General features: G+C 41.7%; 2 protein-coding genes across 2 annotated transcripts; both read left to right on the forward strand.

Annotated features, from left to right (window-relative positions):
- On the forward strand, positions 1-25,044 carry LOC120570989 (oocyte zinc finger protein XlCOF6.1-like; the record flags this gene model as incomplete). The annotated part of the gene is made up of 4 exons (XM_039819671.1): positions 1-22; positions 216-254; positions 17,278-18,500; positions 25,018-25,044. Coding segments are annotated over exons 1-4 (1,311 nt in total), but the record flags the coding sequence as incomplete, so codon positions are not given.
- On the forward strand, positions 9,389-11,063 carry LOC120571065 (gastrula zinc finger protein XlCGF17.1-like). The gene has a single exon (XM_039819769.1). The coding sequence runs from the start codon at positions 9,543-9,545 to the stop codon at positions 10,509-10,511; it is 969 nt and encodes a 322-aa protein (XP_039675703.1). The 5' UTR covers positions 9,389-9,542; the 3' UTR covers positions 10,512-11,063.

Here is a 25,044-nt window from a genome sequence, read left to right on the forward strand (position 1 = left end):
ATGGCGTCTAGCAGAAAGGAGTGTTAGCAGAGTGTGTTTGTTGTGTAGAGAAAGAGGTAAAATGTGTAAAGTCCAGATGCTGAGAGCGTTGGTGGAGCAGCGACTAACTGCGGCTGCTGAAGAGATATTTGGGCTGTTTGAAAGAACGATAGCAGAGTACGAGGAGGAACTTTGTCGTTCAAAAGAGGAGAACGAGCGACAACGGGAGCTACTGGACGCTGTTTACAACCCTCAGCTTCGGCTACACAGAGCAGGTTTGGTCATTAAACCTTCAGTTGATCTTTCTCTCCTTCCTGTGATCTCTTCTCTCAGCGACGATAGGACGTATGGAAATAAGATCTATTGTAATCTTCGCTCTTTAACCGGCCTTCGCCAAACCCACCAAACTCCATGTAAATAATCAGTACTTTTATCATCGTAAAACACACTGCATTCAAAGTGGACAGAAACGCAATACAACTACCAAAAGCCGTCTTGGTTCATCTTTCCACTCTTCCAACAATCACCACTCTGGTTTGGTTGAACTTAACCCTTAATTCACCCATTTACATGTGGAAATATGCTGGCTCTATACACGCTAAAAGTCCTGATTATTTACATGGAGTCCGGTGGGTTTGGTGATTTTGGGGCTGTTTTCTAGTTAAACTAAGGTTCTTATTTAAAGGGGTGATATAATGATTATATAGGGTATTTCACACTGTTCCTTAAGGTCTCCTAATAGGGTATGTAACATTAGTTGGGCTGAAAATTGCCCGAATGCTATTTTCTGGGCCCATAACTACCCTGTGAATATGGCCCTATTTGTAACAAGAGCTTTTCTTCCAAATATGGTATGTTCATGAATATTTAGATGAGCTGCGTTGAGCGAACCACATACAAACACATTGGAGACTAGACAGCAGGTCTCATATTTCAGACACTGCAATGTTTCGTTACTAAATTCTCTTCTGAGACTTTTTTATGCGAGAAATAAACTATATAAAGCTCAAATATGGGCTGTTTTACAGAAATTGATGGCTAATTGCAAATTTGGTAAGACGTGTCAGATTTCAGGAGATCCACACAGTCTGACGAGACAGCGGCAGCCCCGCTGCGCTCCATACCCAGGAGAAAGTCACCGTTTCTGGGTTACTGGACAACCGAGGCTCGGGGCTCCGCAGAGCTGCCTGGCTGCCGGCATAACTATAATATATGTACAGTTTTAATTTCGTCACGCCACTTATATAACAACTACCCTAAGGTCTTACAAAGCTAACACTTGTGTCTGATTTGGTGTAATGCATTTATGTGAATTTGAGGGGTTTCATTAGCTGCTAGAGTTCCTTCAATCCTATGGGTAACGATCGCGGCTAGCTGCAGGCCCTGGAGCTCCATCAGGACCTCGGCATTTGGTAGTCTAGTAACCCAGAAACAGTGACTTTGCGCGGGTATGGAGCGCCGCAGGCTTCCGGTCGTGACGGAGATCCATCTAGCTCACAGCGAGCCGGGGTCTATGAAGGAGGACACGCCGGGCGGCGAGGCAGCACCGGCCGCTCTCACGTTAGCCTGCTGACCTCCTGCTGAACTGCGAAACACAGTCGGACAAAATTTGCAATTAGCCATCAATTTTCATAAAATGGCCCATATTTGACCTCTACATAGTTGATTTCTCACATAAAAAAGTCTCAGAAGTGAATTTAATAATTAAATAGTGGACCTCTGGAGATTTGCGTGACCTAGCTAGATTCAGAAGACTAAGCTGACCTCAGGTCAGTGGTGTAGCCTATGCAAATGTTATTAGACAATAAGGTACTAAGAACTCTTCTAGGTATGATGGTGCTTGACCATTTAGAGCTTTGTAGGTCAGAAGAAGGATTTTAAATTCAATCCTGGATTTTACAGGAAGCTAATGCAGAGAAGCTAATACAGGAGAAATATGATCTCTTTTCTTAGTTTTTGTCAGAACACGCGCTGCAGCATTCTGGATCAGCTGGAGAGTCTTAAGGGTTTTATTTGAGCATCCTGATAATAGGGAATTACAGTAGTCCAGCCTGGAAGTAACAAATGCATGGACTAGATTTTCAGCGTCATTTTGAGACAGGATGTTCCTAATTTTGGCAATGTTACGAAGGTGAAAAAAGGCTGTTCTAGAGGTTTGTTTTAAGTGGGTGTTAAAGGATGTATCCTGATCAAAAATAACTCCTAGATTTCTGACAGTAGTGCTGGAGGCCAGGGCAATACCATCCAGAGTAGCTATATCTTTGGATAATGAGGTTTGGAGGTGTTTAGGGCTCAGCACAATAACTTCAGTTTTGTTTGAGTTTAACATCAGAACATTGTAGGTCATCCATGATTTTATATATTTAATGAAAACTTGAAGTTTAGCTAACTGTCTGGTTTCGTCTGGCTTGATTGACAAGTATAATTGGGTGTCATCCGCATAACAGTGAAAGTTAATTGAGTGTTTCCTAATGATATTGCTTAGAGGAAGCATAAATAAGGAGAATAGAATTGGTCCAAGCACTGAGCCTTGAGGAACGCCATGGCTAACTTTAGCGTACCTGGAGGATTTATCATTAACATTAACAAATTGAGATCGATTAGAGCAATAGGACTTAAACCAGCTTAGTGCAATTCCTTTAATGCCAACTAAGTGTTCTAATCTCTGTAACAGGATTGTATGGTCAATAGTGTCGAATTCAGCACTAAGATCTAGTAAAACAAGAATGGAGACAAGTCCTTTTTCTGCAGCAGTTAGGTCGTTAGTAATTTTCACCAGTGCCATCTCTGTGCTATGATGCTTTCTAAATCCTGATTGAAAGTCATCAAATAAACTATTGCTATGTAGAAAATCACATAACTGATTAGCAACTACCTTCTCAAGGATCTTGGAGAGAAAGGGAAGGTTAGATATAGGTCTATAGTTTGCTAAGACCTCAGGATCTATGGTGGATTTTTTTCAGAAGAGGTTTTATCACAGCTACTTTAAATGACTGCGGTACATAACCTGTTAATAAAGAAATATTGATGATATCTAGTATTGTGGTGTTAACCATGGGTAACACTTCTTTAAGTAGCCTCGTTGGGATGGGGTCTAAGAGACAGGTAGATGGCTTAGCTGAAGAGACCTTTAACATTAATTGTTGAAGGTCTATAGGATAAAAGCTGTTTAAGTATATGTCGAGACTACTCGTTCTTTCTAGCAGTCTGTCATTTAAAGGTGAACCGTTAGAGGTTGAGGGCAAGAGGTGATGAATAGTATCTCTAATTGTTTTAATTTTATCATTAAAGAAGCTCATGAAGTCATCACTACTCAGAGCTAGAGGAATAGATGGCTCAGTAGAGCTGTGGCTATCTGTCAGCCTGGCTACAGTGCTGAAAAGAAACCTTGGGTTGTTCTTATTTTCTTCTGTCAGTGATGAATAATAGTCTGATCTGGCCTTTCTGAGGCCAATCTGTCTTGCCAATCTAAACGAGATTCTTCCAGTTTGGTGGAACGCCATTTACTTTCAAGGTTTCGCGAGATTTGCTTTAATTTACGAGTTAGGGAGTTATACCAAGGTGCAAGTTTCCTTTGCTTCATCGTCTTCTTTTTGAGGGGAGCAACAGAGTCTAAAGTCGTCCGTAGGCAGGCCGTAGCACCGTCTACACAATTATCAATTTGGGAGGGACTAAAGTTTACATAAAGGTCCTCCGTTTTATTAAAGCATGGTAATGAGTTTAGTGCTGTTGGAATATCTTCCTTAAATTTAGCTATAGCACTGTCAGATAGGCATCTAGCGTAGAAGCTTTTATCTAATTTCGTATAGTCGGGTATTAAGAATTCGAAAGTAATTAAGAAGTGGTCTGATAATAAAGGATTCTGCAGGAATACTTTTACATCTTCAATTTCGATACCATATGCCAGCACAAGGTCGAGGGTGTCGTTAAAACAGTGGGTGGCCTTATGCACACTCTGACTGAAACCAATTGAATCTAGTAGTGAGTTGAAAGCAATACTGAGGCTGTCGTTGTCAATGTCCATATGGATATTAAAATCACCTACAATAAGTACTTTGTCTGATTTAAGGACTACATATGATAAAAACTCAGAGAATTCCGATTAAAAACATCAGAATATGGACCTGGTGCTCGGTAGACAACAACAAATATAATTGGCTGTACTGTTTTCCATGTTGGATGTTGAAGATTAAGAACAAGGCTTTCAAACGAGTTATAATTTAGTTTAGGTTTAGGATTAATTAACAGGCTTGAATCAAATATGGCTGCAACTCCCTCTCCTCGGCCTGAGCTTCTAGGAATTTGAGTATTAATATGACTGGGAGGAGTGGCTTCATTTAGACTAACATATTCTTCATGGCCCAGCCAGGTTTCAGTAAGACAGAATAGATCAATTTGATTATCGGATATCAGTTTGTTTACTAGTACTGCTTTAGAAGACAGAGATCTGATATTTAGTAGTCCACATCTAATTTTCCTATCCTTTTCTATCATTGCAGTGGTAGTTTTAATTCCAATTAGGTTGTTAAGTATTGCTCCTCTTTTGGCTACCTTTGATTTAACTGATCTGAGTCGAGGAACAGACACTGTCTAATTTGGGACAGGCTGTGGCTGATGGGGAATGGATGCTAAATTGAATGTTTGCAGTCAACTTCCTATTACTTAGGGGATGCACCACTTTGTATGGTCTGTTGTTGATTATAACTGGAATAGTACTAGTACTATACATTACTCTGTAGAAAACATTTTCAGATCCATCCAGTTGTAAAGTGCCATTAGGATCAATACCTGGGGGGCATGAATCTGTGATATTTTCAACAGAATGTCAAAAGAGTGTGCTCTGTGTTGCAAAACAATACAAGGACATTTTATCCTTCACTTGAACTTGATAAATAGGTTATTATCTACGTTATGACATTGCAGAATAATAATTGAAAGTCACATTATTAATTAGGATGCTTTCGGTCCTAAAGTGAAACATTCTAAAAAATAACCTACATATGTGCGTGTTTGATGCTTACCTGTTTGATGCCTCGGTCTTGTCTTGCTCCTCAGACATGACATCCTCCTCCAGAATTTCTTCATACACATCCAGCAGTGATCCTGTTCGGGTCCTCTGTGCTGGCATCTGCTAGGGATGGGCGATAGAGACGATATGCAATATAAACGATACAAAATTGGCCTACGATAGAGATTTTAATTATATTGCACTATCGCGATAATTCATGTTAATGACACAATCTACCCGCGAAATTTAGAGCCAGGAGCTGCAACCGGCGGCAACGCGTCCTCGTCATCTTGAGTAAACATGGCTGAAAATGAAACAAGGAGCTGGTGAAAAAGACCGGTGCAACATCCATTATATGGACTTGGTTTGGATTTAAAGCTGCTGTAGGTAAGATTGTGAAGATCCAGGACTTTGCCAACAATTTTGAACATCGACAACTTCTCAGTCCCCCCCCCCTTTCTGCTGCAGCCCAAACCGTCTCCTAAGCCCCTCCCACACAAGGGAGTTTGACAGAACTGCCGGCATGTCAGACAACATGTTCAATAACTAAACACTAACACAACGTTAACTTTACTCACCAACAGTAAAACGATGCTAACTAGCAGGCTAGCCATTTCAGCATCACATCAGACCGACCCCTGTGCTAACGTTACTATTATCCTCACCAACGTAGCTTTGTGGACTTTTGACTACTAATAACCAAGTGAAAGATAAATCATTCGTGGTAATTATGTTACCTGTTGAGAGGAAATGTGGCTACATCTGCATCGTTCTTCAGATCTTTCAAATCCTGCAGCCACGCCATCTCTGGAAAGCCTCTCCATTATTCACAGAGTTTGGGGAAACCTTTCTGCAGCTCGTGCGCGGGGAGGGGGGAGGGGAGAACGCTATTATATGCGTGTGCCTGAGCAGTGATTGACAGGCAGATAGACCCGCCCCCTGTGGCCCTGATTGGAGAAAATCGACCGGGAGCGGTGGAATTTTGCCAATGGCACTACAGGCGGTAGGCGGTGCCAGAGGAGCTGTCTTCTTTTTTTTATTTGACATAATTCATGTAGTTCTACTGGAACATAGGGTCAGTTTCAGCAAATATGACAGAAAGTTAGTTTTATAAGACTTACCTACTGCACCTTTTAAGCCACTACAACGGAGCTGTGGTCGAGCCGTACCTTGGAGCCTTTCACCAGCCTGACCATTCACTGTATAACGGACGATTGGACTCTTGGCAGCCGGTGTTTGCAGACGTCGTACTTCCCCGCTGAACATACGGCCGTGTGTGTGCGGCGGCGGAGTGGGACCAAAAAATTTACCGGGAAGTTTACGGCCCCTGCCGTACGGGTTGAGCAGAGGCTGCACCGTTTGACCAGCAGGCAGCGGCGCCAGGCCGCCGGATGGTGTTGCTAACAACTTGCAATGTATGACTTTTATCAGACCGGCCCACCGGCAGAAAGTCCCAACTCTCTGTGTGTGTGTGTGTGTGTGTGTGTGTGTGTGTGTGTGTGTGTGTGTGTGTGTGTGTGTGTGTGTGTGTGTGTGTGTGTGTGGGTGTGTGTGTGGGTGTGGGTGTGGGTGTGTGTGTGCGCTCAAATGCGTTACATTAGGCTGCAGGTAAGAAACTTTGTTTGAAATATGTTTTTATTTAAAGTATCTGTGCATCTTGGCCTAATACTGAAAGTATTTCCAGTACCGTGTCTGGTCCTTAACTAAACAGCCACCAGTTTTTTCCTGTTCTCTGCATCTTGGGTGGCATTTAAGAACCAAGGACTTAAACTAAGTGTAGTGGCCTTTTTAGAATGGATGCACTAAAGAGAAGACACCCAATACTTTAAGCTTTTTCTTTGTCAAAGTCTCTGCAACTAGTGTACTTGAATTTTATTCATCTGCAACATTATGTTGTATAATTACAGTTTTGAACAATAAATGTTCTCTAAACTACATACTACGTTTCTTTCTCTTTAAAAAGAAAAATACATTTAGCAGTTTGGTTTTCCTTAGGGTCTATGTAACCTGGTCTGAAATGGTTCTATCATAATTTATATATCGAGATATATATATCGTTATCGCAAGAGGCTGCAATGTATATCGCAATATGGATTTTAGGCCATATCGCCCATCCCTAGCATCTGCACTGCCGCTCATGTCATCCAAAACTTTGAGCAACAGGTCGCGAGCACTCCTCTTTTTTCCATGTCGAAGTACCGTTCTTTGTAGCAGGCATCAAGCACGGTTTCAACAGAATAAAGTTCTTCACACTGCACACTGCAGCGATGATTGGCGGCTTCCAGCAGGGTAGTTTTGGTGGTCTGCACGCCTCTGTCCGTGTCAAGCAGTCTTGTCGATGCCGCAACCGTGGGGGTCACATCAGCAGCAGAGGCCTGGTCAGCTGCTCACAGGGGGCGAGAAGTGTGATCATATTTTCTAGAATTCCCCACTGATTTGCCGTCAAAGTTGCAGGAAGCTCGAAATCAGCCGCATAAGCACCTAGTGCCCTCTTCTGCTCGACCAAGCTTTGCATCATATAAAATGTCGAATTCCATCTGGTAGCGAGTCTTGTTGAAGTCGTTTTACCGACATTCCCAGCTCTTTCTGTACATCCTCCAGCCGACTGTATGCTGGGAGTGCATGAAATGTCCAACTATTCTCCTTCCCACGGCCGCAACATCTGCCACGCTGCGCTGAGACAGGACACCTTCATGCACCGCCAGTTGCAGCGTGTGCGCCATGCATAGACTTGCCACACCAAACTCCACCGTAACTTCAGCCATGTTACGGGCATTGTTACATAGCATGACATGCACTCGTTCTCTTTCTATTTTCCATTTCCCAAACATTATCAGCAGTTTACCTTCGGAGCGAGTAACGACTCGAGTCATAGTGAGAGAAACAAAGTGTCTCCCCTGTGCTTTCTGACCACGGTGGGAAATCTGTAGCAGGAAAAGTTAACTCTTCTTCTCCATGAACAACATGAAATCAAGGAGAGGGTTAACTTTTCTTGCTCCAGATTTCCCACCGTGGTCAGAAAGAACAGGGGAGACACTTTTGGCGCTTACCCACTGCTAGTACCAGCTCTACTCGACTTTTGTACCGCCTCATGCCTGAGGTGACCGTGGCTGGTCATCATAGCGATGCTGCAGGAAACTGCCGTGACCTAATGCGACACACACACACACAGAACATCGAAGGTGTGATGGACACACCAACGCACAAGTATAAACTTCAGGCCATTTATGTAGGCTGGAGCCCTGCGTTTCAATTATTTTCCTTGCCCCACACTGATGCAAAAATACATTTGCCAGTGATTATCTTAACTGCATATTACTCCAGTGATGAAATAAATCCATCTCATAGTCATTTTAAGTTTTATGTCAAGTATTTAGGTAAAAATACGGATTATCCAAAGTTGAGTTAAAAATATCTTTAGAATAATATGCAAATTAATTGCTAGATTAATCAATGACAAAAATAATCATTAGGGACAGTGCTAAATTGAAAGTTTTCATATCTATGATGATACAAACTACCGGTCATTATTATTGGTTTGAGTTTAGTTTGAGTGGTGGTCAGTAATGTGTCGGTTTCATTCTGTTTTCCTGCAGATGTTCAGCAGCTGTCGGTGGTTAAAGAAGAGGTTTCCCCTGAGCAGCAGGAGTGTAGCTCCAGTGTGGACCAGCAGGAGCCAGAGCCCCCCCCACACATTAAAGAGGAACAGGAGGAACTGTGGAGCAGTCAGGAGGGAGAGCAGCTTCAAGGGCTGGAGGAGGCTGATATCACCAAGTTCCCATTCACTCCTGTCCCTGTGAAGAGTGAAGATGATGAAGAGGAAGCTCAGTCCTCACAGCTTCATCAAAGACAAACTCAACACATGGAAACAGAAGCTGATGGAGAGGACTGTGGAGGACCAGAACCAGCCAGGAACTCACATCCACTTTTACAACCAGAGACTGAAGACCAGACTGGAGACTCTTCTGATCCTGAGACTGATGACAGTGCTGATTGGAAGGAGACCAGAGAACCTCAGTCAACTTCAAACTCTCTGAAACATGATTTAAGATGTAAGAAAACATTCAGCTGCTCTGAGTGTGGGAGAAGATTTGGCACCAGGAGACATCTGTATGATCACATGACCATCCACCCAAGAAACAGAAAATACAGCTGCAGTGTTTGTAACAAGAGATTTATCTGGCGTCAACAGGTCAGAAGACATAAATGCGTCAACCTTCAGTCGTCACAGCTTCATCAGAGTCAAACGGAGGAGAACAGAGAGACAGAGCCTCCAGCCAGCAGAGAAACTCAACACATGGAAACCGAAGCTGATGGAGAGGACTGTGGAGGACCAGAACCAGCCAGGAACTCACATCCACTTTTACAACCAGAGACTGAAGACCAGACTGGAGACTCTTCTGAACCTGAGACTGATGACAGTGCTGATTGGAAGGAGACCAGAGAACCTCAGTCAGCTTTAAACTCTCTGAAACATGATTCAACATGTAAGAAAACATTCAGTTGCTCTGAGTGTGAGAAAAGATTTGGGACCAAGGCACACCTGAAGACACACATGAGAACTCATACAGGAGAGAAAACTTTTAGCTGCTCTGAGTGTGGGAGAAGATTTGGCCACAAGCAACATCTGAAGAGACACATGATAACTCACACAGGAGAGAAAACATTCAGCTGTTCTAAGTGTGGGAGAAGGTTTGGCCAAAGGGGACACCTGAAGAGACACATGATAACTCACACAGGAGAGAAACCTTTCAGCTGCCCAGTCTGCAAGAAATCTTTTACAGAGAGAGGAAGTGTAAAGACACACATGAGAATCCACACAGGAGAGAAACCTTTTATTTGTTCTGAGTGTGGGAAACAATTTAGCTACAAGTCATATTTGAAGACTCACATGATAACTCACACAGGAGAGAAAGCTTTCAGCTGCTCAGTCTGTAAGAAATCTTTGGCAGATAGGAGAAGTGTAAAGGCACACATGAGAATCCACACAGGGGAGGAACCATTTAGCTGCTCTGAGTGTGGAAACAGATTTGGGACCAAGGAATACCTGAAGACACACTTGATGACTCATACAGGAGAAAAACCTTTCAGCTGCTCGGTCTGTAAGAAATCATTTACACGCAGTGGAAGTTTAAAGATGCACATGATAACTCATACAGGAGAGAAAACGTTCAGCTGCTCTGAGTGTGGGAGAAGATTTGGCTACAAGACACACCTGAAGAGACACATGAGAACTCACACAGGAGAGAAACCTTTCAGCTGCTCGGTTTGTGATCAAAGATTTAACCTCAACGCAAATCTGAAGACTCACATGAGAACTCACACAGGAGAGAAAGCTTTCAGCTGCTCAGTCTGTAAGAAATCTTTTAGACAGAGGAGCCATTTAAAATATCACATGAAACAACACACAGGAGAGGAACCGTCTACTTCCTGTGTTAGTGACATCAGAGAGCAGCAGAAGTGGAGCTCCAGTGGGGACCAGGAGCAGCCAGAGAATCTCAGCCAGGTTGGAACTTCAGTATAAGCCGACTTCTGGCGAGTCGCGGAGCTGAGGCTAAATGAGTCACATTAACTTCATCCTTCATCCACACAAAGCACACTGCTATCACCACGACTAACCGCTTTATTGGGCTCGTTTTCTGTGAACGATGTGGCGAGTTGGTGACATTAAAGCGGAGTTAGCAAGCTAATGTTAGCCAAATAACAAGTTGTTCTCCGGCTGGCTGGTTCTGCCGTGCTGTCATGCTGCATCGGTTACAGAGAATGAGCTGAACAGCGGGCTGGGTGACCGCTGACCCGTTGTCGCTGGGTCTGACTGCCCCCCCTCGCTCCCCGCAACTCTGAGAACATCTCCCGAGCTGCGTTGGGCGGCTCTCCTCCCAGCGAGCTGCGACACCGTTTACGGCCTCACTGACGCGTATTGTCACCATGGCAACTTACAACAATGGCCATTTCGTTGTGTACCAATCAAATGACCAAGGGAAACAGTTCACTGGCCTTTCTATCCATTTTAATCTATGCTCTGAACGCTGTAATCTGTAAACTGTGGATGCTGATCTCTACGTAAAGCGTAACTCTCGCCAAAATACAACCTAGGGTCTTTTTGTGAATGTACCCGAGTCAAACTTTTGTTTAAAAGCATATTTAGGATGGAATCGCCACTTTTAAAATTTACCGTATTCTCGTTTTTCGGTCAAATGGCCTTTTGAATGGGAGTCCTAGGGCACTTTTATGCTAGCCTCAAAATCACTATTTTTGAAACACTAAGAATGCTCGACACAGCATAAGACTTAGCTCCAAGTATCACTAGGGGATCTACACCTTAACTACCGTTCAAAAGGCCATTTGACCGAAAAACCAGAATACGGTAAATCTTAAAAGTGGCCTTTCCATCCTAATTATGCTTTTAAACGAAAGTTTGACTCGGGTACATTCACAAAAAGACCCTAGGCTGCATTTTGGCGAGAGCTACGCTTTATGTAGAGATCAGCATCCACAGTATTTCAAAATATTTCAGTCAGCCTTTAACTTTAACAAGGAAGATAATACATCATATAATGAAGGAAACTAAATTCAACAACCTAAATGTGTATACTTTAAAATAAGAGAAACCAAAAGACACATCACTGTCTTTTTTTTCTATTGTTTGACTCATAATAAATATATATATATATGCCCATACATAAACCGTACTGTATACCCACTACAATACATTAGACTACACCACTGTATACTACTTATTTATGTACAGTACGGGCCAAAAGTTTGGACACACCTTCACATTCAATGTGTTTCCTTTTTATTTTCACGACTATTTACATTGTAGATTCTCACTGAAGGCATCAAAACTATGAATGAACACATTTGGAATTATGTACTTAACATAAAAGTGTGAAATAACTGAAAACATGTCTTATATTTTAGATTCTTCAAAGTAGCCACCCTTTGCTTTTTTATTAATAAGGGAACAAAATTCACTAATGAACCCTGACAAAGCACACCTGTGAAGGTAAAACCATTTCAGGTGACTACCTCATGAAGCTCATTGAGAGAACACCAAGGGTTTGCAGAGTTATCAAAAAAAAGCAAAGGGTGGCTACTTTGAGGAATCTAAAATATAAGACATGTTTTCAGTTATTTCACACTTTTTTGTTAAGTACATAATTCCATATGTGTTCATTCATAGTTTTGATGCCTTCAGTGAGAATCTACGATGTAAATAGTCATGAAAATAAAGAAACTCATTGAATGAGAAGGTGTGTCCAAACTTTTGGCCTGTACTGTATCTGTACTGGCTCGGCTGCAGCTCTGTGTCTGTCCCTCTTTGTTTTCACCCCCCACTGAGTCTGACTTAATGCCCATGTTATGTTGAACATTTCTCATTTATTAAATAATTGCTTAAAGCATTTAAACAAAGTTTTGTGTTGGAGTTTGTAATATTCCACAATCTTTAATTTGAAGATTTTCATTTCATGATGGACATGCATATTGGGTCCAAATATCAGTGATCGTTTTTATTAACTTGTAATAATCGGTATTGGTATCGGCCTTGAAAACCCAGTTTCAGTCGATCACTAATCTGTACTTATTTCTGACTGTGCTGCTGCTGCGGCTGAATTGAAAAGCATCCGTTTGTATTTTATTATTAATATCAATTCATATTTTGGTTCAGTGGAAATATAAAGTGAAGATGAAAGTGTTACCTGTTGTAACTCTGATATTAAGGCGGGTTTCCGTGGGGTCTAAAAATGTCAAAGTCAAAATTTTAGGCCTTTAAAAAGTTCTAGGTCTTCAGTAACTTCAAACAGGTCTTAAAGTTTCCTACGTTCATGTTACGCTGCCTGTGATGTGCATTGAAATGTTTTTTTCTTGTAGTTCTTCCTTTCGCTCGACCAAATAAAATTTACAGTTTATGTACAGACCAATATGACTGTGTTGCTTTTATTCAATTTGAATATATTTTTTTTAAATTTGTAAGTACTTTTTAGACTGCGTTCTGTTGTACTTCTTTCATTTCCTGATAAAGGTCTTAAAGGACAATTCCGGCGCAAAACAAACCTAGGGGTTATTAACTGCTGTGTACCTACTCTGTCGCTCTCTGGGACATGTTTTCATGCTAATCGAATGCGTTTGGAGCTTTGACGAGGCTATCGCGGACCGCTGGTTAGCTTACAATGCTAGTATTTGGGGAATGGGGACACTCAAATTAAATCGTTATTTAAGGCTCGAAATATCACCACACCTTGACGTTAGCATAATTAGGGTCCCTAAATGTTAACTGAAGCATTGACAACATTGTAAGTGTACAGATAGTTTATTAAAAAAAGATTATAAAGACAGTCGCGTTCATGTTCATGGGAGCCATCTTGGAAACCAGTCATGACTAGTCGAACACAGTGCAACGTGGAATCTCCATAGACAGTATGGGAATCTCAGACTCATTTGCACGGCTCTCATTAATAACCCCTAGGTTCGTTTTGCGCTGGAATTGTCCTTTAAATGTAATACCTAAAGGTCTTCAAAGTCAGAAACTTTGACTGGTTGAAAACCTGCAGAAACTCTGATATTAAGACTTTTATGTGTTCATAATTTTCTGTTGTTCTGCCCTCTAGTGTCAGAAACCAGGAGTGACAGTCTGGGTCCACTTCCTGTGGTGAACAGTTTTCAGTCTAAAAGACTCTTGACATTATTATTGTTCCCCTTTTTAAAGGGCGAGATGTTATGATATATCTTACAGCTTGGCACACGGACTCTTTGCACAACTGTCCATGTGATTTTTCTTTTGCTGTTTCAAAAGTTCAATAAAGTACTATCAAACCCTTTGTTTTTTCTTAAAGTATATTTCATTTTTGGATCGCTGGCCTGGGTAGGGAACAGGTCAAACTAAACGCAGTCTCGGCTTCCGCTCTTTTCTTACAAAAACTTTAAGAATCGGGAAACAAACTTCCATCATCTTCTGAATTTGGTTCATTATTTTTGAAAATGTATTAAAAATATTTGTCGTTCTGCAAACTAAGGTGTTATTTTTCTTTTTAAGTGTATTTTAATCATTTATCTTATGTGTTTTGACCTGAAAGAGTCTGAGACACTTTTTGACTTTTATTTTGAAGCTCAGCAACTGATCTGCACCGGAAGCTGTAGTCTTCACTGCGGCTGACTTCACACTTTGAACAAGATGGCGTCTAGCGGAAAGGTGTGTTAACAGAGTGTCTTTGCTGTGTAGAGAAAGAGGTAAAATGTGTAAAGTCCAGATGCTGAGAGCGTTGGTGGAGCAGCGACTAACTGCGGCTGCTGAAGAGATATTTGGGCTGTTTGAAAGAACGATAGCAGAGTACGAGGAGGAACTTTGTCGTTCAAAAGAGAAGGAACGCCGACGGGACCTACTGGACGCTGTTTTCAACCCTCAGCTTCGGCTACACAGAGCAGGTTTGGTCATTAAACCTTCAGCTGATCTTTCTCTTCTTCCTGTGATCTCTTCTCTCGGCAACGATATGACGATAGGACGTATGGAAATAAGCATTTGTTCATAAGATCTATTGTAATCTTCGCTCTTTAACAGGCCTTCGCCAAACCCACCAGACTCCATGTAAATAATCAGTACTTTTATCATCGTAAAACACACTTCATTCAAAGTGGACAGAAACTAAATAAAACTACCAAAAGCGGTCTTGGTTTGTCTTTCCACTGTTCCAACAATCACCACTCTGGTTTGGTTGAAATTAACCCTTAATTCACCAATTTAAATGTGGAAATATGCTGGCTCAAAAGTAATTATTCTATCACAGCAAAAACAAAGGTTCTAATTTAAATGTGATAGAATGATTATATAGGGTATTTCGACTAAATTTCAGGACGCTTATTTGAATTTAGCTTATTCACGTACCCCAGAGTTAGAAAGTTCATACATACTTCCTCTTTCTGATGTCGCAAAAGCAGTCGACTTGCTCCAGCAGCTCAGCACAGATCCTGTAGGTAACTGGTTCTAGTCATACTGCTCTTCATTGAGACAGTGAATAAACAACAATAAGTGTGCCTTATTACATGTTGTGATTTAGAGTCACAGCGTGCATTAAATAACGAGACAGCCATTTTTCAACCGTAAAACAAACCGGGAACTATATTCTCAGACAGGCTTGCTGCGAGCATATCACTCCGCCCAAGTACTATATTCTTCCGCCTGAGAATATAGTTCCCGGTTTGTTTACGGTTAGAAGATGGCTGTGTCTCATGTTACGTTGTTCGTTGTACACGCTGTGACTCTACAAATCACAACATGTAAATAGGAACATGTTGGCGTTATTTTGTCACTTTTGTCACAATTGGGAGCAGTAGGTACGTTGGAACCAGTCACCTGCAGGATCTGTGCTGGGCTAAGCTAATGCTGGAGCCGTCAGACAGCGTTACAGCACGCACAGAGATGAGAAGGGTATGTATGGACTCGTCTAACTCTGGAACTCTGGGGGTTACAGTGAATAAGCTAAATTCCCAATAAGTCGGCGTGTTCCTTTAAGGTCTCCTAATAGGGTATGTAACATTGGTTGGGCTGAAAATTGCCCGAATGCTATTTTCTGGGCCCATAACTACCCTGTGAATATGGCCCTATTTGTAACAAGAGCTTTTCTTTCGTTTTACGAAAATTGATGGCTAATTGCAAATTTGGTAAGACGTGTCGTATTTCAGGAGATCCACACAGTCTGACGAGACAGCGGCAGCCCCGCTGCGCTCCATACCCAGGAGAAAGTCACCGTTTCTGGGTTACTGGACAACCGAGGCTCGGGGCTCCGCGGAGCTGCCTGGCTGCCGGCATAACTAATATATTTACAGTTTGAATTTCATCACGCCACTTATATAACAGCTACCCTAAGGTCTTAACAAAGCTAACACTTGTGTCTGATTTCAATTTAATGCATTTTTCTGAATAGGAGGGGTTTCATAAGCTGCTAGTGTCCCTTCAATCCTATGGGCAACGATCGCGGCTAGCTGCAGGCCCTGTAGCTCCGTCAGGGTCTCGGCATTTGGTAGTCCAGTAACCCAGAAACGGAGACTTTGCGCGGGTATGGAGCGCCGCGGGCTTCCGGTCGTGACGGAGATCCATCTAGCTCACAGCGAGCCGGGGTCTGGCAGCACCGGCCGCTGTCACGTTAGCCTGCTGACCTCCTGCTGAACTGCGACACACAGTCGGACAAAATTTGCAATTAGCCATCAATTTTCGTAAAACGGCCCATATTTGACCTCTACATAGTTGATTTCTGGCATAAAAAAGTCTCCGAAGTGAATTTAGTAATTAAATAGCGGACCTCTGGAGATCTAGGTGACCTAGCTAGATTCAGAAGACTAAGCAGAAGACTAAGCTTTTATTGGCCGATACCGATGTCGTGCCGATATGCATGTTGCTTCCTCTAAATTTCAGGTTGTGGTCGACTACCTGGGTCTGCTTTGGTTGTTTGATAAATTGATCATCATTGAGATGACGGCCCGTCTGCGGCTGCAAGACCTGGAGCTCACCGCCAGTGTTTCAGTTTGACTGTTAAAAAATGTTTAGACAATGAAAAGGTATTTATTTAGAAGCTGGCTGCTATTCCACCAAGCTTCCATGCTACATAAATAAGCCAGACAGAGTTGTCCCTCATCTGGTGATAGAAATCCTGCTTTCCCCGTTCTGTTGGCTCAGAGCTCCACGGCCGTAGTCCACAGGTACAGATTAGTTTAGCACCAAATGTATCGCCAAAAGTGTCGCAAAACTTGAGGCGCGCAGATTCACCACTTTGTGAAGCAAGAGAGAACATTTGTGAAGTTGCAGTGACAGAGGTTGGAGAGGTTGTAATCACAGTGTTGTGGCTGTGATGGAAAAAAAAAATGAATCAAAAAAACGTGCACGAGTGAATGTTGCAAGTTTGCAGCTGTTGTGGTGTTCATGCAAATATCAATCTACACATTTGTGAATATTTTTTCTGTAACTTCACATTCAGAATACAGGTGTGTGAACATTTTCTACGTGTGCAAATTTCAACTTACAAGTTTACTTTTTTTTTGCAAGTTCTCACATCATATTCTACAAGCTCTCACATTTTGCTCCATACCTTTAATAGGACAACACTAAATGGTTCCATTCAGTAGTTGGTTTCAGCAAGCTGACCTTAAAAAGCTATGCTAATTTGTATCAGTTTGTTAGACTAAATTTGTAAGTTTTCATATCTATGATGATACAAACTACCTCTCATTATTATTATTATTATTATTAGTTTGAGTGGTTGTCAGTAATGTGTCTGTTTCATTCTGGTTTCCTGCAGATGTTGAGGAGCTGTCGGTGGTTAAAGGAGAGGTTCCCCCGGAGCAGCAGGAGTGTAGCTCCAGTGTGGACCAGCAGGAGCCAGAGCCCCCCCCACACATTAAAGAGGAACAGGAGGAACTGTGGAGCAGTCAGGAGGGAGAGCAGCTTCAAGGGCTGGAGGAGGCTGATATCACCAAGTTCCCATTCACTCCTGTCCCTGTGAAGAGTGATGATGATGAAGAGGAAGCTCAGTCCTCACAGCTTCATCAGAGACAAACTCAACACATGGAAACAGAAGCTGATGGAGAGGACTGTGGAGGACCAGAACCAACAAGGAACTCACATCCACTTTTACAACCAGAGACTGAAGACCAGACTGGAGACTCTTCTGAACCTGAGACTGATGACCATGCTTATTGGAAGGAGACCAGAGAACCTCAGTCAGCTTTAAACTCTCTGAAACATGATTCAAGACGTAAGAAACCATTCAGCTGCTCTGAGTGTGGGAAAAGATTTGCCCGCAAGCAGCATCTGCAGACACACATGAGAACTCATACAGGAGAGAAACCTTTCAGCTGCTCGGTCTGTAAGAAATCTTTTAAAGAGAGAGGAAGTGTAAAGACACACATGAGAATCCACACAGGAGAAAAACCTTTCAGCTGCTCGGTCTGTAAGAAATCTTTTACAGAGAGAGGAAGTGTAAAGGCACACATGAGAATCCACACAGGAGAGACGCCATTTAGCTGCTCTGAGTGTGGAAAAAGATTTAACCACAACTCAAGTCTGAAGACACATTTGAGAACTCATACAGGAGAAAAACCTTTCAGCTGCTCAGTTTGTGATCAAAGGTATGGCTGCAAGACACACCTGAAGAGACACATGAGAACTCACACAGGAGAGAAACCTTTCAGCTGCTCTGAGTGTGGGAGAAGATTTATGACCAGAGAACATCTGAAGGTACACATGAGAACTCATACAGGGGAAAGGCCATTCAGCTGCTCAGTGTGTAAGAAATCTTTTACACAGAGTGGAGATATAAGGATACACATGAGAACTCATACAGGAGAAAAACCTTTCAGCTGCTCAGTCTGTAAGAAATCTTTTAGATGTGGTAGCCATTTAAAATATCACATGAAACAACACACAGGAGAGGAACCGTCTACTTCCTGTGTTAGTGACATCAGAGAGCAGCAGAAGTGGAGCTCCAGTGTGGACCAGGAGCAGCCAGAGAATCTCAGCCAGGTCGGAACTCTCTGAACCAATGAAATGGATAGAAAGGCCATTCAAATAAATGTAGCATAATGGTCAGAGTGGCAGCCATATTTATGTGTACCATTGCCATGGTAATGTATAAACTTCAACATAAGCCGACTTCTGGCAAGTCGCGGAGGTGAGGCTAAATGAGTCACATTAACTTCATCCTTCATCCACACAAAGCACACTGCTATCGCCACGACTAACCGCTTTATTCGGCTCGTTTTCTGTGAACGATGTGGCGAGTTGGTGACGTTAAGGCGGAGTTAGCAAGCTAATGTTAGCCAAATAACAAGTTGTTCTCCGGCTGGCTGGTTCTGCCGTGCTGTCATGCTGCATCGGTTACAGAGAATGAGCTGAACAGCGGGCTGGGTGACCGCTGACCCGTTGTCGCTGGGTCTGACTGCCCCCCCTCGCTCCCCGCAACTCTGAGAACATCTCCCGAGCTGCGTTGGGCGGCTCTCCTCCCAGCGAGCTGCGACACAGTTTACGGCCTCACTGACGCGTATTGTCACCATGGCAACTTACAACAATGGCCATTTCGTTGTGTACCAATCAAATGACCATTTTAATCTATGCTGTGAACGCTGTAATCTGTAAACTGTGGATGCTGATCTCTACGTAAAGCGTAACTCTCGCCAAAATACAACCTAGGGTCTTTTTGTGAATGTACCCGAGTCAAACTTTTGTTTAAAAGCATATTTAGGATGGAAGCGCCACTTTTAAGATTGACCGTATTCTCGTTTTTCGGTCAAATGGCCTTTTGAATGGGAGTCCTAGGGCACTTTTATGCTAGCCTCAAAATCGTTATTTTTAAAACACTAAGAATGCTCGACACAGCATGAGACTTAGCTCCAAGTATCACTAGGGGATCTACACCTTAAATACCGTTCAAAAGGCCATTTGATGCCTAAAACCAAAATAACTTGAATTTAAAAAATATCTTTTTTTTTTTTTATATTCTTTTAAATATATTTTTTTCCTTTTTTTTTTTCAAAAAAACCTTTTTTTTTTTTTTTTTTTTTTTTTTTTTTGTTTCAGTCTAAAAGACTCTTGACATTATTATTATTCCCCTTTTTTAAAGGGTGAGATGTTACAATATATCTTACAACTTGGCACACAGACTCTTTGCACAACTGTCCATGTGATTTTTCTTTTGCTGTTTCAAAAGTTCAATAAAGCTTCAAACGCTTTGTTTTTTCTTAAAATATATTTCATTTTTGGAACGCTGGCCTGGGTAGGGAACAGGTGAAACTAAACGCAGTCTCGGCTTCCGCGCTTTTCTTATAAAACTTTAAGAAACAGGAAACAAACTTCCATCATCTTCTGAATTTGGTTCATTGTTTTTCTCAGAGCCCTGAAAAGTATTAAAAATATTTGTCGTTCTGCAAACTAAGGTGGTTAAATAAGTAAAAAGTAGCAAGTGTTTCCCATAGTGATAATAGTGATGAAATTGTAAATTTCTTCGGATGTCATTTTAAAAAAAAAATTTTTAAGTGTATTTTAATCATTTATCTTGTGTATTGACCTGAAAGAGTCTGAGAAACTTTTTGACTTTTATTTTGAAGCTCAGCAACTGATCTGCACCGGAAGCTGTAGTCTTCACTGCAGCTGACTTCACACTTTGAACAAGATGGCGTCTAGCAGAAAGGAGTGTTAGCAGAGTGTCTTTGCTGTGTAGAGAAAGAGGTAAAATGTGTAAAGTCCAGATGCTGAGAGCGTTGGTGGAGCAGCGACTAACTGCGGCTGCTGAAGAGATATTTGGGCTGTTTGAAAGAACGATAGCAGAGTACGAGGAGGAACTTTGTCGTTCAAAAGAGGAGAACGAGCGACAACGGGAGCTACTGGACGCTGTTTACAACCCTCAGCTTCGGCTACACAGAGCAGGTTTGGTCATTAAACCTCCAGTTGATCTTTCTCTCCTTCCTGGGATCTCTTCTCTCAGCAACGATATGACGATAGGACGTATGGAAATAAGCATCTGTTCATAAGATCTATTGTAATCTTTGCTCATTAACAGGCCTTTGCCAAACCCACCAGACTCCATACAAATAATCAGTACTTTTATCATCGTAAATCACACTGCATTCAAAGTGGTCAGAAACACAATAAAACTATCGAAAGCGGTCTTGGTTCATCTTTCCACTGTTCCAACAATCACCACTCTGGTTTGGTTGAAATTAATCCTTAGTCACTCATTTACATGTGGAGATATGCTGGCTTTATACACGCTAAAAGTCCTGATTATTTACATGGAGTCTGGTGGAAATATGCTGGCTCTATACACGCTAAAAGTCCTGATTATTTACATGGAGTCTGGTGGAGATATGCTGGCTCTATACACGCTAAAAGTCCTGATTATTTACATGGAGTCTGGTGGAGATATGCTGACTCTATACACGCTAAAAGTCCTGATTATTTACATGGAGTCTGGTGGAGATATGCTGGCTCTATACACGCTAAAAGTCCTGATTATTTACATGGAGTCTGGTGGATTTGGTGATTTCGGGGCTGTTTTCTAGATAATCTAAGGTTCTTATTTAAAGGGGTGATAGAATGATTATATAGGCTACACTGTTACTTGTTACTGAAATGGAAATAAAAAAAATAAAATCTGAGATTTTATTTTTAGGCCATATTGCCCAGCCCTACCCTGAGTGGTAAAATGTTCAATTGCTGCCACACTGTGAAATTCATTTAATTGCTTCAAGACTCACACTACACAACGCAACCAGCATTAGTTTAATCGATAACAAATTAACGTGATCGACGAAATTCTTAATCAATTATCGATCGTCGAGTAATCACGCCCATCCCTACCAGTAACCCAGAAACGGAGACTTTGCGCGGGTGTGGAGCGCCGCGGGCTTCCGGTCGTGACGGAGATCCATCTAGCTCACAGCGAGCCGGGGTCTATGAAGGAGGACACTACGGGCGGCGAGGCAGCATCGGCCGCTCTCACGTTAGCCTGCTGAGCTCCTGCTGAACTGCGACACACAGTCGGACACAATTTGCAATCAGCCATCAATTTTCGTAAAACGGCCCATATTTGACCTCTACATAGTTGATTTCTTGCTGTTACGCCCCAGGCTTGGGGTGCCTTGGACGCAACATGGAAAGGCCCCATCTTCCCCGTCTCCCAAGTAGCCACAGACAAGTCTTAGCTCAAATGACAATAAACTTATTTATTTTGCAAAGAGAAATGATATTTACACATAATATAAATATGATGAGACCTCAGGGTGAGCCACCAAAATAACAAACAAAACAATCCTAAGTGGGAGATAAGAAACTAACCTAACAAACAAAAGGGCAAAACAAAAGACTTAACTCCCTAACTAACGAAAACAAGAGAAAACAAGATCAACACACCTGGAGGTCCACCCTTACTTAAAGTGATGGTTCGGAGTAATTTCTCACCCTGAGTTTTTTTTTTCACCATGGTAAAACACCCCAAATTTTTTGGGAAGCATTGAGAGAGAGTAAGGCGTTAGCGCTGACATTAGCGCAGAGGCTAATGGATCCACGTTTGTATCTCTTAAATGAACCCACTAATAATGCCCGAAATGATACCAAAGGTCTACACTAGTATATATAGGTTATGCTCTCATAAAACGATGGATTGGAAAGTTTGTAAGTACACCAGAAGGTTATGTAAATAACACTTGCCTGCTGGCTTCTGCTCTCTGCTGCTGTTGTTGCTGCTGTGAGACGAGTGCTTAGGGACATCTACAAATTACAACACGAAAAGAGATGCAACAAAAATATTTATTAATTTAACCTTTTTTTTAAGTAAGTGCTGTAGTATAACTAGGAGGAGAATAACAATTGAGGTAAGTTTGGAGACATTACCTTATTTAATGATTGAATTAATAAATATTTTTGTTGTAACTCTTTTCGGTGTAGTAATTTGTAGACGGCCCTAAGCACTCGTCTAACTGCAGGTAGCAGCAGAGAGCAGAAGCCAGCAGGCAAGTGTTCATAAACTTCTGGTGTACTTACAAACTTTCCAATCCATCGTTTTATGAGAGCATAACCTATTTGTACTACTTGTAGACGTTTGGTATCATTTCGGGCATTATTAGTGGGGTAACTTACAAGATACAAACGTGGGTCCATTAGCCTCTGCGCTAAGCTACTCAGCTGATAACGCTACTCTACGCTAACTCTCCCAGTGTTAGACCCAGGTGAAAAAAGCTTCTGGGGGGGCGTTTGGCTCGAGGTCATGGTGCAAAGGACCCTAGGGTGAAATTACTCCGAACCATCACTTTAACATCTTAAGATGGCACAGACCGAGTTTGAAGTTGATCGGATGAAATCTCTAGGAGGAGTTCGTTAAAGTACAACATGTGGAAATGGCCAAAATCGCACTAATTTTGAACTTTCAGTTCAAAATGGCGGACTTCCTGTTGGGTTTAGGGTATGGCTCCAATTGACATGTTACATATGTGTACCAAATTTCGTGAGTCTACGTTAAACGCACTGCAGGGGCTCAATTTTTTTAACTTTCTAGGGGGCGCTAGCGAGCCATTTTTGTGCGTCTATTTCCGAAACCCTTAAAATACGTAAATTTTCACCAGACTTGATGCGACCGCCAAATTTGGTAAGTTTTTGAATATGTTAAGCCCCTCAAAAAGCCAATTCATTTGACGGGAAAAAGAAAGAATAGAAAGAAAGAAACAATAATTCCTTCAGTTTCAATAGGGCCTTCGCCGCTGTCGTAAATGCCATGTTACTTCACGTTATGTGCCACTCATTACTTCTTTGTTACCGATTTGAAACAAATACATTTTTTCCCCACAATCCGCGGCAGCGGACCCAGCTGCAGCATGTCAGCGGGCCGCTAACGTTAGAGCCAGCCCGCTGTTCAGCTCGTTCTCTGTAAGCGATGCAGCATGAAAGCACGGCGAGCCAGCCGATGTTAGTTATTAGGGCTGTCCTCGACTAAAGAAGTTCTTAGTCGACTAACCCTTATACGATTTTGTCGACTAATCGATTAGTTGATTTTAATTGACAGAGCTGTGCGCTTTGAGAGGTGGTTAAGACTAGAAAAGCACAATATAAATGTAGTTAATTAACCATCTGTAAAACTGAGTTTCTCCACAATTAATGCTGCAAAAGCACCACTTTAAATCTTGTGTTTACCACAAATGTGCTCAGAAGTTTCTTGGAAATGAGTAATTAAGCACGAATAAGCATAAAAAATGACTTATCAACTAAAGAAATCTTAGTCGACTAAGACCAAAACGACCAGTTGGTCGACTAATCGACTAAGAGGTGGCAGCCCTAATAATTAGCTAATGTTAGCTAATGTTAGCTAGCTTGCTAACTCCGCCTTAACGTTACCCCCTCGCCACATCGTTCACAGAAAACGAGCCGAATACAGATGTCACTCATGGCGATAGCTGTGTGCGTTGTGGTTAATCTGACTCATTTAGCGGCTGGCTCTCTGCCTCGTAGCGTTACTACTCCACTGCTTGTTTGTCCGTCAGTTATTGTAAATCCGCAGCTCCGCGACTCGCCGGATTAAATGTCAGCTAATAATCATAGACTGTATATTAACAGTCTCTGCCAATAATCAACTGTAAAGTAGCTACATCTTTTGAAGGATCCCTTGGTAATAGAAAGTGAAATTGTATTAAAATGTATTAAAAATGGACTCAATATAAACTAAGAATCTCAAAGTAATGAGAAAATGTAAATTATTGATTTAGAATCTCAATATATTGACTTAGTATCTCAATATATTGACTTAGTAACTCAGTAATGAGAAAATGTAAAATATTGACTTAGAATCTCTATATTGGCTTAGTATCTGAATATATTGACTTAGTAACTCAGAATATTGACTAAGAATCTCAAAGCAATAAGAACATTCAAAATATTGACTTACAGTCTCAATATATTGACTCATCTCAGTATCTCAATATATTGACTTATTAACTTAGAATATTGACTAGGAATCTGAAAGTAATGACAAACTTTAAAATATTGACTTAGAATCTCAATATATTAACTTCTGCACACCGGCATGCAACATATTACTTTGTATTATGAGTCTGGAGATCCTTTTTTCTTGTTGAAGGGGAAATCTATTGTTGGGACACGTTTGTTTCTACTGTTTCAGCTGAATTTGATTAATGTTGATAGAGTTTGGATGCTTTCAACGGTTTGTTTTAATTCTGCATTAGCAAAACAAAACAATTTATAAAATGATAAATCTTTACCCGGACAAGTGACTTTTGTGCATGGACAAGTGAAATGTAAATGTACTTGTCCAAAGGACAAGTGCCTCAAAAAGTTAATGTCAAGCCCTGCTAATTTGTATCAGTTTGTTAGACTAAATTTGTAAGTTTTCATATCTATGATGATACAAACTACCTCTCATTATTATTATTGGTTTGAATTTAGTTTGAGTGGTGGTCAGTAATGTGTCTGTTTCATTCTGTTTCCTGCAGATGTTGAGCAGCTGTCGGTGGTTAAAGAAGAGGTTCCCCCTGAGCAGCAGGAGTGTAGCTCCAGTGTGGACCAG

This window comes from Perca fluviatilis, chromosome 13 (assembly GCF_010015445.1).
Source record: "Perca fluviatilis chromosome 13, GENO_Pfluv_1.0, whole genome shotgun sequence".
Lineage (NCBI taxonomy): Eukaryota > Metazoa > Chordata > Actinopteri > Perciformes > Percidae > Perca > Perca fluviatilis.

Excerpts from the sequence above, each read along its gene's own strand:
- LOC120571065 (XM_039819769.1), top strand. The coding sequence starts at position 9,543 with ATGAGAACTCATACAGGAGAGAAAACTTTTAGCTGCTCTGAGTGTGGG.